Below are 11,512 nucleotides of genomic sequence, written 5' to 3'. Positions count from 1 at the left end.
CTGGAAGACAAAGAAAACTTTCAGATAGAACTGCTCGTATTCTAGACAGAAAGGCAAAGCAGAAACCCCATCTTTGGCCATAGTTGCTGAAGGTATGTTTGGAGAAAAAAAGGAGCAGTATTTGATGAAAAGAACACCTTGCCAATTGTTAATTATGGTGGTGCATCTCTTAAGCTTTGGGCTTGTGTGGCAACCAGTGGCACAGGAAACTTTCCATGGGTAGATGAAAGAATGGATTCCAGTAAATATCAACAAATTCTGAAAGCAAATATGACAAGGTCAATAATCTGACACTGTAAAAAGCTGGCTTCTGCAGCAGGACATTGACCTAGAGCATACCTCCAAATCCACCATGAATTACTTCAAGAAATAAAAGTTGAAGCGTTTGAAATGGCCCTCACCATCTCTTGACTTAAACATCATTAAAAATTTAGAGGGTTGATCTTAAACATGCTATATGCAAACTTTTGCATACAACTGTCTGTTTTAGCTAATGTAATTAAAAAAATGTTTTCATGCTCATGTTTACATAAGATGTATTAATGTTATTTATAAGCACACATTATTTTCTGAAGTCGAATTGTTAGTGCATGACACCATGCTACATTGGGAGGTGATTAGCATCTTATTACAAAAAGTCATTGCTGAGTCAAGTCTATTTTCCCCTTTAGTCAGCTTCCTCATTTTGGTAGACCGGAAATGGACTTTCGTCCTGTTTTTGTTCTGGACTTGAGGCACATACACATTACTGCGTTGTTAGCAGTTCAGATGCTGTTTTGCATGCTTTTCGTGCACTTCAACCAGAAAATCTTCAGAGAAGAAAACAACCCGGTATGTTGTGTCAACAGGGCATATATAGCATTCATTATGTGCAATTTTTGTTTTACATTCTGTTGAAAAAGAACAGGTTTTACTGCTTTGTTTCATCAACAGTGCCTCAGGGTAAAAACCAAAGAGTTATTTGACTCTGTGGAGTGAGCTGTAATACTGAATGTGACTGTAGACAGAATGATCATATTGACTGTGGCCACTGTCTTAAGAGCTCTAATACTGACTGTGGCCAATGCCTTTAGAGCTGTAATTCTGATAGCCACTGCCTTTAGAGCTGTAATACTGAGTGTGACTACTGCCTTTAGAGCTGCATTACCAACTGTGGCCACTGCCTGTAGAGCTGTAAATCTGACTGTGGCCAGTGTCTTTACAGCTGTAATGCAGACTGTGGCCACAGCCTTAAGAGCCATAATACTGACTGTAGCCACTACCTTTAAAACTGTAATACTGACTATTGCTACTGCCTTTAGAGCTGTAATTCTGACTGTGGCCACTGTCTTTAGAGCTCTAAAACTTGACTGTGGCCATTGCCTTTAGAGCTGTAATTCTGATAGCCAGTGCCTTTAAAGCTGTAATACTGAGTGTGGCTATTGCATTTAGGGCTGTCATTCTGACTGTAGTCACTGCCTTTATAGCTGTAATACTGAGTGTGGCTACTGCCTTAAGAGCCATAATACTGACTGTAGCCACTGCCTTAAAAACTGTAATACTGACTGTTGCTACTGCCTTTAGAGCTGTAATTCTGTCTGTGGCCACTGTCTTTAGAGCTGTAATTCTGATAGCCAGTGCCTTTGTAGCTGTAATACTGAGTGTGGCTACTGCCTTTAGAGCTGTAATACTAACTGTAGCCACCGCCGTTGGAGCTGCAATACTGAGTGTAGCCGCTGCTGAGAAAGCTGTGATACTGCGTTTGGCCACTGCCTTTAGAGCTGTAATACTGGGTTTGGCCACTGGGTGGCAGCTCAAGGCTTACTAATTAGTCCTCTGCAAAGAAGGAAGTGATTGGGCACTAGGAGTCCACGCGCTTGGGAAGTAAGATTGGTCTTTTTGCTGTGAAGGACAAGAAGAATTGTTTTACATATGTGACCAGAATTAAACCTGAAGGCTTAGAGAATAAGGCCAAAAGGATGTCACGGTAGGTTTGATACCTTCGTACGCATCTGACATGTCGATAATAATGTCTAACTTTGCTTATCAAAACGCGAGATAAACATATCTGTGGTTACACACGTCGTATATTAAGTCTTTGTTTACTTCTTTAAAATACTTACATGTTGTGTATAGACGTCTGTAAATGGTTCTCGTATTTACAGAGGTAGGTCCATCTCTGTCCAGTGTGCCTCTGCTTTGAGCTTTGAGATGATAAACAAAAACACAGATGAGCAAATGGTCAGTGGGCTGGTAGCAGCAGCTCGTACCATGGCAGCCTGGCGTTAGCTTTGGTCCTTACTGCCAAACAGCACAAACAAGGCCTGTGCCTGGATCTATGATTACACTCAAAGCGAAATCACACTCAGACTTTGGGGTGTTTCTGGAGAACTGAAACCTTTAGCACTAATACCTCAGTGCTGGTGTGACTTCATTGAAAAGGAATCATTTGAGCAATGACGGTAGATTTAGCCTAAGTGGACAGATTTTGTGCCTCTATTATGTCATTGCCATTAATGCCATTGAACGTGTCTAGAGTTTGCTCCATCTGGCACTTGTGACCACTTTGCACATGGTTGAAGGCTACATTAATAAATTGTATGTTGTTATGTTGCATGACTAGAAAGCTGCCTCTGGAAAGAAGCACCAGGAAGTAGCTTGGCTTGGTGGCTTGCTGTCATTTGCACCTTTCAGATAGATCCCTCTAAGTTTAGTTCTCTCTCTTTTTTTCTGATTAGACCAGCGCTTTCTGAGTTATGGTGAAACTAGCCCGGTTCCCTTCACTAAGCAGAGCAAATATCATGAACGAAAACAAAGAAAAAGGGAAACGGAGGCTCTCCAAGTGGCTGGACTATGGCAGTATCAATGGGGAAGGCCAGTGGGATCCATGCCCTACTTGCCAGGGGACAGGACGAATACCCAGGGGTATGTACGAAAAGTGAATTTCCAGGGCACTCTTAGAATTAAAAAGCTTTTTTGTAGTACAGCTGTAGACAAAGAATGAGAACTCTCATTTACTGTACCCCTACCGTTTTCTGTTTTTGTTTGTATTTTATGTCTAGCCTGTGTAAAACTGACAGCTTGAAATTGCATGTTCCTGTAAACGTATTTTCTTTATAAACTTATAGATGTTCTCACAATGCAGTAAATTACCTAAGAGGAGTTGGATGGTTATTTGTTTATTTTTTTTGTCTAGTTTCTGTTTTTTCCATCTTGTATCTTTTTGTATCACCGTTCACTCATGTAGTGTCTGCTCTACATTTCTGATGTAATCTCTTCAGGTCAGGAGGCTCAATTGGTGGCAGTCATTCCATGCAGTGACCAAAGGCTGAAGCCTCGTCATACGTGAGTGTCACATGATGACCTGCTATACAGACCTTAAATGATTTTACTGAGTTCCAGAGCTACAGAACAACTGTCAATTTGTTCTGAAATAGGCTCACGTGGCTGTGATTGTAAATTAAAATTGCCTTACTTGTAGTCAAACATAAACCCACTAAAGGGGCAACAGCAAGATAAAAACTTTTAGTGCTGAACTGTCAGTAGAGGAAATATTGAAGTATGGAGGTGGGCGAGATGGCAAAAATCTGATCATGGTACATCAAAAAAAGATACGTTTTATATATATATATATACATATATATATATATATATATATATTAGGGGTGGGAATCTCTAGGCACCTCTCGATTCGATTACGATTCAGAGGGCTGCGATGCGATTATAAAACGATTATCGATGCATCTCGATGCATCTTTTTTTTCTATACATGATTTCTATTTTCTTACTGTCTGAGGACTTTGTAGTTTTAAAACAAAGTATTTGTAATGATCCATAATGCATTTACATCCAATATCTTTTATTAATAAAACAAGTGGAAGTGATGTGGCAAGTGAACTGGAAGGCTCTCATTCACTGCTCTTGTTTGGAGACGCTGCTGCCACTTATCTGTGATAAAATAAATGATAATAATAAAATGCGCTGTTACGGTGAAATAAGATAAGTGGTAACGGATGACCACTGGATGGGGGGGGTGGGGGGGCAAAGACCGCAGGTCACCTAGCAACGAGGTTTCGCCGAGCTGGTAGCGAACGAAAAAGGAAAAGAGAAAGACAGACGAACATTTGGAGACGAATGGACTTATTCTCATTTATAAGCAGCACAGTTGGTTTCCTGGTACGTTAAATCTGCAACGAGAGACTGTCAAACACTGTCAAAAACTAAAAGATGCGAAGATGAAGTCGCTTCTCTAATTTTCCCGTTCCACCTTAAATGGTGCCGCTTTTACATTCGGCGCCTCTGTCAGAATTTAAGGTGGAACCGGAAAGTTCAGCAAGAAGCTGGCGAATGAGAAGCGACTTCAGCCTTGTAAAACAGCGGAAAGCTGAGAGACATTTTACAAGAAACTATTCAACTTTTGAGGAAAAGTTTTCTGGCGGAGATGGAACAAAAGCGGCTATAGCTAAATCTTAAAGCAGAGCAGAGTAAGTCCGCATTTTTGTTTATATTTTTTAGCCTAAACTAGCACATTATCACATACTGGACAAAAATGTTGTGGCTCCCAAGGTGGTTTGATTTTTGTTGAAAGGACAAAATGTCTCTCCTTATCATTTGGGTTGTGACTCCTGACCTAACCTGGCTTTTAATGCGGAGGGAGCCGGTCGGATTTCTCGCTCATCCAGTTGTGTTTTTGTTATGTGCCGCCACAGACTGTCCAGGCGCTGCACTTACCCACTTCCAAGTTCTGCCTTTTGCATTCCGTCAACATTACATTAGAAATTAAATATTTAGAAGATCGATTTTTGACATTTATGAATCGATTCAGAATCGTCCACGTCTGCATCGCGATGCATCTAAGATTCGATTTGTCCCGCACCCCTAATATATATAGATGTCTGAACAGTTGAAACAGAAAGAAAGAATCAGTGATGCTACGTTAAAAAAAAAAAACCTCAAGAACCATCAACAATGATTATTCAATATTTGGCACAGTGTGTTTTACTAAATCTGGTTAAGCAGGCCTAATTAAGCTTACTTTGCAAAGAAACATGTAGCTGGTTAGTGTTCTTTTAGTACTGACAATATCCACAGTGTGCTCAGAAAAGCATGCTGTGTTGTATTGTAACATAATTTATTATGATAATGATAAATATTGTTGCCCAGCTCTAATTAAGCACATTTCAACATGCACTGTACTTTCATTTAATGGTCAAATTGTTTTATGTTTGTTTGTTTAATATACATTTAAATTTGTTTTTGTGATTTAAATTCACATTTTTGTAAACATATTAAATAGATCAAGATTCCAAATGAGGCTTTTATCCACATAATGTGGCGTCATGGTGTTCAGGGTGTTTGTATTAGGTACCTAAATGCTGCCCTAAACACATCTTTTCGTAGAAGAAATATAATTAAAAATTAGCAGTATGCTTTTCTACTGGATTAAAGAAATGAATATTAATAATTTGTATGTTTTTTGCAGGAAGCTGTATGTGTGTATATCAGTTGCGCTGTGTCTCCTGATCTGTTCCCTGATCCTCTTTTTCCTGTTCCCACGGAGTGTGGAGGTGTCCCCTGTGACCCTCCAGTCTTCACTGATCTTTTTCGCACCAAAGAATGTTGATATGATAATCACAGTGAGTAAATTAACATCAGAAACATGGCTTGTTCATTATATAGACTGTACACACCTCTGCTGCCAGCAATATGTACCATATAGAACATCTGAATTTTTAGCTTTTGCTAGAAAAGAAACTGTCAGTCTTGGAGCTTGGAGTTAAGTAATTTTTCTCCAGTATCTCAATACAGAGGTATGGTTTAAACATTAACAATTATAAAGGAGATCTAAATTAGAGCATAGTGGACTACTTTGTATTTGAACGTGTATTCTTCCATTTCTCTGATTACATCCAATCTTTTGATCGTTTATTTAGCATATAGTAATATTCAGAGTGCCATTCCTGTAAAAGTTTGGACACATTGTTTTCAATATTACAAAACCAGTTTTGTTGCAATACATGTGTAAAATGATAATACTATGATGTTTTAGATGTGTCCAGAATGATAACCAAAGCAGTAGATGATTCCATAATGACTGAGAAAGCTGTATAACATTGAGAATGAAGTTAGAATAAAGTACGGAATGAGGTGGGCGATATGGCAAAAATATAATATTTTCACAACACATGATATGTCACAATATTTAGTTTTTCAGACATCTGATCAGTTGAAACTGAGAAAAAAGAACTAGCAGTGCTACACTTTAAAAATAATGTCAAAAACTGTGAATTCAGTGATTCTGATTTAGCATGTCACATGCTGTGTTGCACTAAATCCAGTTAAATTGGACTAATTTGCTCTCTTTGTAATGAAACATGCATTTGGTCAGCGTTCTACAATGACAATATCCACAATATGTTCAGCATATTGTATTGGATTATTTATCACAGTAACAATGTATGTTGTCATGTTGCCCAGCTGTAATAAAGTTAGTATCCAGTATGCCTTTTACTTGAGAAAGTAGTGCTCAAATCTTTAGGCAGATTGTCAAGAAATAGATTACATATGAGTTTAACATATTTAACATACTTTACCAACATTACTAGAAACTGAGAATGAGAATTACCAGAAATAAAGAATTACAATATATTATGTATCATCTTAATGTTCCCAAAAAACCTGAAATATTGAATAAAACTTAAAATATCTTCTGGTGTCTAGCTTATAGTATTTCAGTTGTCCACTTAAGTTACTACTTTAAACAGCAACAGCAATAATGATTCTGACAAGTGTTTGCAAACTTTTGAACACTAGTATAGCTGTTAGCTTCTAGGAAGAAATAGAAACAGGGTTTCTGAATTTCAGTAATTTTACTCCTTTACAACATCATCTTTAGCAGCACAAGCTTTTGACTAACTGTGACTTTTCTTTCTAATCTATAGAACAAACTAAATCTCAGCAATCACAACTTTGTTACCATCCAAGTTCAAGATCTTGATCTGCAAGTCCTGATTTATGAGACTGTGGTTGGGAAAACCAAGACCTCCAATGTGACTACAGTTATCCCACGCTCACAGAAAACGGTGAGTCTTTAAAGGTCAAGTTAAAAAAAAATAAACATCCTTAAAAAGATCCTGAAACATGGGGTTGAATAGTTACAGTGTGGAAGAGTTGCTGTATAAAGAACTGCAGCTGCAGGCATACACCTATTTTGCACCTTGACTAAAATGTCCACTTATTGGCCTATTTTTAGAAACACCTACGTTTGTTTCCATGCACAATTTGCATGCATCATCTTCTAGCCACTTTCTGACCACATAGTCACTGCTGGCTGGTTATTTTCGGTTGCCAGAATATTCTCAGTCCAAGTGATACTGACACATACTGGATACACTCATACCAGTGCAACACACTGGTGTCACTACTGTGCTGAGAATGATCCACCAGCTGAATAATATCTTGTCACCAGTGGTCTTATGGGGGTCCCTTTCTACTGATGGACAGGGTTAAGGGTGGCTGACAAATTGTGCAGCAACAGATAAGCTACAGTCAGTATCTGTAAACATATGCACTTGTTTGGTGGGTGTACCTGGTAAATGTTCAGTCAAATGCAAAAGTTAGAGCACTCCTGTTCAAATGACGTATTCTTGATTTTCTAAGTGAAAATTAATTAACACATCCTCTACAGAGAACACACTCCTGCACATCTTAATACACAATCACTGTTTATCTGCTGAATTTAACATATTGAGGGAAAAACAAACTGTGGCCTGTGCAGGTTTTGGCACATTTTATATTTTATTATGTTTTTGTTTTTCCAATATGTGAAACTTATTACTGTTCTCTGTAATGGATTTATCCTTAAAAAAATCAACAAAACGTAATTTGATCAGGGGCGTTAAACCTTTTGCATATGACTGTAGGTACGAGATTTACGCATACCTAAATTGGCAACTCACTTAAGGTACATGCAGTTTAGAAATATGGAGCTATTTAGAAAAGCTTGCACTTATTCTTCACTTACTGAAAAGTTACATGCAGTTTACACATTCCTCTCTTTTACCTTCTGCAGCTGACTGTTGTAACCAAAATAACCATTGATGATCCTGGGCTCAAGTATGTAATATTTATATAGGACATTACATACACAAACATTACATTGTCAGTTTTCTCTTACTGAAGTTTTTAATGATAGATGTTTTATTTATTCTGTAGTGTCTTCTTTCTGAGTTTAACCATGAACAGTTATCAGACTAATATCTCTCTCTCTGATCGCACAGTTCTATAAGCACAATACTTTGCGCCAAGGCTGTATGATATGGACAGCATGTCATTGCTCATCTGTCGCTGCATATTCTTACTGCACCAAGACTTGCAAAATACTAAAAACGCATTGGGAAACCTTTGATGGTGTCACAGTTAAGGCCTGGCTTTCACATTGTTTACATTTGTTAGATCACATGAATGCTTTGACTTGTCAAAGCAGCTACAGAACAGTCATCAAGGGACATCTGTGATTGGTCACAGTTTTCAAAATTTGTGACTGGCTAGAGGGCTCACTTGCATATTACTGCAGAGGCCAAAACTGTCATAACAATTAATAAACAATATATTATGCAACCCTGCTTTGCACTGTGGTTGTAGAATTGTGCTTGAATGACTGCCTTTTTTCTGGATTTGCTAACTGTTTCATGAACCACTGGCAAACATCACTCGCAAAAATCTTGTCTGATGCAAATCCGAATCTCACCTGTAGAGTTTTCTTTCTAAAAGCGTTTCTCTTAGCGCTAGCTCTTACTTTGCTATATCACAGTTTGATTAATGTCTTAATTAAAATATTATTTTTTCCACAGTAATTACTGCAGGTCAGCTTCCATCCGGATCCACACTTTGTTTCTGCATTTGCAGTAAGTATCTATTTTTATTTAGTCCTCATATGTGTTCTTTATATATACACATATGAATCCTTGTACATAATCACAATCACTTTTGGACACAAAGGCTTGTATCTCCGAAACGAAAACCTTACAGTAGAAGGAAAAAAAGACGTCTCACACAGTGTAATGGATAGCAGGTATTTTCAAATGATGCAAAGAAATGGAGATACAAGGTTTTGCTGTCAATGACCATATGCAGCCTCTTACACAGTCCTTGAATGTGTGTATATAATAGATATCATATCTGTCTCACCAAAACCACGTATCTGTGAAATGTTAACTTTATAGGAGAAAGAAAAAACTTCAACTTTAATGTACGACAGTGTAACAACATTTTATTCTTGTTTATTTTGGACCAATTATTTTTGGTCCAGTCACCCAGTGTAAAGGTGTTTTCAAATAGCATAGAAAAGAAAACAAACAAATTATGTGGTTTTGATATGACAGTTATGATATAAACAGTGCTGTGCAAAGTTTTGGGACCTGAGAAATATTTTAATACTTAAAAAATAATTTAATTGGGCAATAAGCATTTATTTGCTATTAAAAATGCAAATATTAGAATATATACAAACATGATTTAAAGAATAAATATTGTTTTATGTATGGCAATGTGCTCATTTAACCATTTCCAAACATTTTCTCAGAGAAGCTCAGTATTATTTGTAGTTATCATTCAATACCTGGTTTGGCAGTACTTGATTATATTAAGTCATGTGTGCTGTGCTGGAGTACACCAAGAAGAAATCTGGAACAAAATCTATATTTTTGTAACTAGCTCACAAGATATCAACGTTTTTGAAACTAAGAAATTGGTGACTTTTTTGTATTAATGCTTGTATTTATTCTAATATTTTATAGAGTTTTACTGGCAAAAATGATATTGAACTGTTTGCCTAAGACTTTTGCACAGTATTGTATGTATGTATGTATGTATGTATGTATGTATGTATGTATATGTGAGTAATAAGTCAAAAAACGTATTGTTCGCTCTATATCCACATGCTTAGAAACCTCTATGATATGCCACGGAACACGATAGAAGGGAAATGTAGGCTGTCTATTACTCAATAACTAAAAGTCATAATATTGAATAAATACCATGTGATCTTTCTTCTGTCCTCCACAGAATGACTATAAAGGTGTCCTACTTGTCACATGCAGAACAGCTGTCCACTGATACATATGAGTATATCGATTGTGGGGCAAATTCTACTGTTCCTCATACTTTTCCACAGCTTCACTGACATACTGAATAATGAAGGCAGTCAGCATAAACCAAAGAAAAGACTGACAGCAAACGCCAAAAGCTGAGTTAAAAAAAAAAGCGTACAAGTGTTCACAATACATCTTATATCTCTGTTTTTTTCTGGTTTTAATCAGTCTTGTGCTCTGTAGGTCTTTAAAGAGCAAGAATATTTTTTCCATTAACTGGACTACAGGCTGTGTTTATGTTTCACAAGTGGAGTATTAGCTGTGAAAGTGCTTGCCGCCTGCTGCACATCATGAATACAATACATTCTGTCTTAATAGTTACACAGATAAAAATTATATTTTACTATTTGCCATGTTTGTTGATTTGCACTTTACAATAAATTCTTTCTTTAAGTGAATTTGTGCACATAGTTCTCCATTCTTAGTGAAGTGAAAAGCCTGGAACAGAAAAAAATGATAGCACAGCAACTGAAATCAATATGACTGACTCAACTTTGCAAAATTGATTATTCTTTTTTAAACGATTCAAGCAGACACATAAAATGGTTTGTATTTTGATTACTTTTATTTTTCTAGATCATAACTTTATTTTCTGAAAGGAGAATCAGCAGCACATATGTTGGGCTGTGGAACCGCAGTAAGATCTGTAGCCATCACCATTGTTGGGCATACTGTACAGACTGAAACAAATCGTGTATAATGTATTAGGAAATGTTCCCAGTTTCTCACTGATAAATAGGAATCAACCTACTGGAGCTGTCACTAAAGGGCAGTGCCACCCATTTTCAAAAAATTCTGCTCAGTCAAATCATTAAGATGTAAACAAAACCATTTAGAGTGATTTGATGTGAAATGCTCTGTTCTAGAGAAACGTAGAGAATCAGAATTATTCACAGTGGTGGTGATAGAAATCAGACAGCAGAAGCATTTAATACTTCTAAAAGCTACTGCACAAAATGTTACTACATGAAATGGTTACAATGATGCTGCCTCATGTACCACTACTTTTTAACATCATGAATATTACCTAAAAAAACTCAGAAGCAACGTTTAGGTTCATTGGTCATTTTAGATCGCAAATGGCTGTGTTTGTGTTGTAGCCATTGTTCCTGTTTCCACCATTGTAAAGAAATCCGGGTCACCAGGTTTTTCGACAATGCACCATTTCATGTCAAACCACTCACTGAGCAGAGAATTTGAGACATCGGTGGAATTCACATTGAAATACATTAGTTGCTTTGTGTGATAAATTAAATCACCTAATGACTCATCACTCATCTTTAAATGGTAGTTAACCCTTTCAGACCCTGTGTCCATTCCAATAAATGTCACTTTTTTTCTAGTGTTTTTGTATGATGGTTTTTGAATTTGACATTGTGTAA

The 11,512-nt window shown here is 37.0% G+C and overlaps 1 protein-coding gene across 2 annotated transcripts; it reads left to right on the top strand.

Moving 5' to 3' along the window:
* Nucleotides 1-706: 706 nt before the first annotated feature.
* On the top strand, nucleotides 707-10,528 carry tmem106a (transmembrane protein 106A). Of its 2 annotated transcripts, none has more exons than XM_036572819.1 (8): nucleotides 707-831; nucleotides 2,718-2,904; nucleotides 3,261-3,324; nucleotides 5,462-5,615; nucleotides 6,921-7,061; nucleotides 8,051-8,094; nucleotides 8,832-8,885; nucleotides 10,045-10,528. In XM_036572819.1, exons 2-8 carry the CDS (start codon nucleotides 2,736-2,738, stop codon nucleotides 10,160-10,162), a joined length of 744 nt encoding a protein of 247 aa, XP_036428712.1. In that variant the 5' UTR covers nucleotides 707-831; nucleotides 2,718-2,735; the 3' UTR covers nucleotides 10,163-10,528. The 2 variants fall into 2 exon arrangements, with proteins under 2 accessions (XP_036428712.1, XP_036428711.1); XM_036572818.1 differs by lacking the exon at nucleotides 707-831 and adding an exon at nucleotides 1,807-1,966.
* The last annotated feature ends 984 nt before the right edge of the window (nucleotides 10,529-11,512 follow it).

The sequence above is a fragment of the Colossoma macropomum genome, unplaced genomic scaffold, assembly GCF_904425465.1.
Source record: "Colossoma macropomum unplaced genomic scaffold, Colossoma_macropomum, whole genome shotgun sequence".
Classification (NCBI taxonomy): Eukaryota; Metazoa; Chordata; class Actinopteri; order Characiformes; family Serrasalmidae; genus Colossoma; species Colossoma macropomum.
Note: the sequence above shows the minus strand (reverse complement) of the source record. Positions and strands in the feature narration are given on the sequence as shown.